The sequence below is a fragment of the Sinocyclocheilus anshuiensis genome, unplaced genomic scaffold (genome assembly GCF_001515605.1).
Source record: "Sinocyclocheilus anshuiensis isolate Anshui unplaced genomic scaffold, SAMN03320099.WGS_v1.1 scaffold443, whole genome shotgun sequence".
NCBI lineage: Eukaryota > Metazoa > Chordata > Actinopteri > Cypriniformes > Cyprinidae > Sinocyclocheilus > Sinocyclocheilus anshuiensis.
Window position 1 is genome coordinate 369,053 of NW_015548211.1, and position 1,527 is coordinate 370,579.

The 1,527-nt window shown below is 34.1% G+C and overlaps 1 protein-coding gene across 3 annotated transcripts in view; it reads right to left on the reverse strand.

Moving 5' to 3' along the window:
* Positions 1 to 1,527, reverse strand: part of epb41l4a (erythrocyte membrane protein band 4.1 like 4A) — a 52,222-nt gene that overhangs the window by 3,562 nt on the left and 47,133 nt on the right. For 2 of the 3 annotated variants that reach the window (XM_016440603.1, XM_016440601.1), the window contains one exon: positions 869 to 919. The exons of the other annotated variant lie outside the window; for it this stretch is intronic. In XM_016440603.1, coding sequence (XP_016296089.1) covers positions 869 to 919 — 51 coding nt within the window. The remainder of the gene's footprint in view (positions 1 to 868; positions 920 to 1,527) is intronic. 3 annotated transcript variants of the gene reach the window in all.

The window sequence follows — 1,527 nt, forward strand, 5'->3', positions numbered from 1 at the left end:
ATATAATAAAGTTTTTTGTAGCAAAAAAAAAAAAAATATATATATATAAATCCTCATCTACAAGCATGTTCATTTATTTAATATTTTAACTAGTTTAATTGTGCTTTCAGTTCCCAATAACAGTGATGCACACTCAGCTATGTTTAAAGAAATAGCTCACCAAAAAATGAACATTTGCTGAAAATGTAGTCATTCTCAGGCCATCCAAGATTAGGATGAGTTTGTTTCTTCATCAGATTTGGAGAAATGTATCATTGCATCAGTGTCTCAGCAATGGATGCTCTGCAGTGAATGGGTGCCGTCAGAATGAGAGTCCAAACAGCTGATAAAAACATCACAATAATCCACAAGTAATCCACACCACTCCAGTCCATCAGTTAACATCTGGAGAAGACAAAAGCTGAAACAAATCCAGCATTAAAGACATTTGCAACATAACGCTTCCTCCAGTGAAAAAGTGTTCTGGTCTGAATCAGGAGAGAAATCTGCACAGATCAAGCAGATTTAAACAGTCCAAACAACTCTATATGTAGCTGGATTTTGATGTGAGAGACAACAGGAGATGGACAGTAATCTACATCTTGGATGGCCTGAGGATGAGTAAATATTCAGCAAATGTTAATTTTTGGGTGAACTAGTGCTTTAACACACTCCATTCTGCAGATTTTGTCTCAAAAAAATGTAAAAAATGTGTCTGTTCTATTTAGAACCAGCCAGCGACAAACTCAAAGAAACTGTTTTGCCTTGAAAAGAATAAATTAAAAAAACAAAGAGCTGCGCGACACCAAACACTGATGTTTCCTTTCTCTTAAATTATATTAGTTGTGAAGCTGTTGAAATCTAAAGGAGCGAACGAATAAAAGCGAACCTCCTCCTGTACTGTTTGTTGGCCTGCGGGTCGTCAGTGGTTTGACCTCTCCTGTCGAGACAAAACACAATGAAGGACGTTTAAAGAGAAACACTGACTGTTTCATCATCACAAATGCCTGCACTGCTTTGAGGATTTATCAGTATTTATTTATTCCTGCGGCGGGACTCGCGTCTTATTGATGCCCAGAAGAAAAAACTCAGAACTAGAGTAACTTTCAGCTCCTTTACTGCCAGACTAGAAAAGTCTAGAAATATGAAACCATGTTTATATGATATCTTTTATAAATAGATATTCAATGTACTGTTATCAGTTTTTAAAAGGACTAAAGAAAATCAAGAAATTTTCATTCAGATGCAAGCAGTGTTTTTTGAATTAGCTTTTATTTGTATATTTTCATTTTAATTTTAGTTGAATTTATTTGTAGTAATTTTATTATTTGTTATGTATGTTTTTTGTTTAAACATGTCTATTTAGGTTTAATTTATTTTTATTTCTAGTTCTCAATTTTAGTGCCGCAACTAAATCAAAAATTAGAAATGTTGCCTTGGCAAGTAACTTTTTCATCTAGTATTTATATTTGATTTTATTTAAAGCTGCAGTCCGTAAGTTTTGCCTCTTTGTCGCCATCTCTGTTTGAAAACCTGGAATTGCAGCTG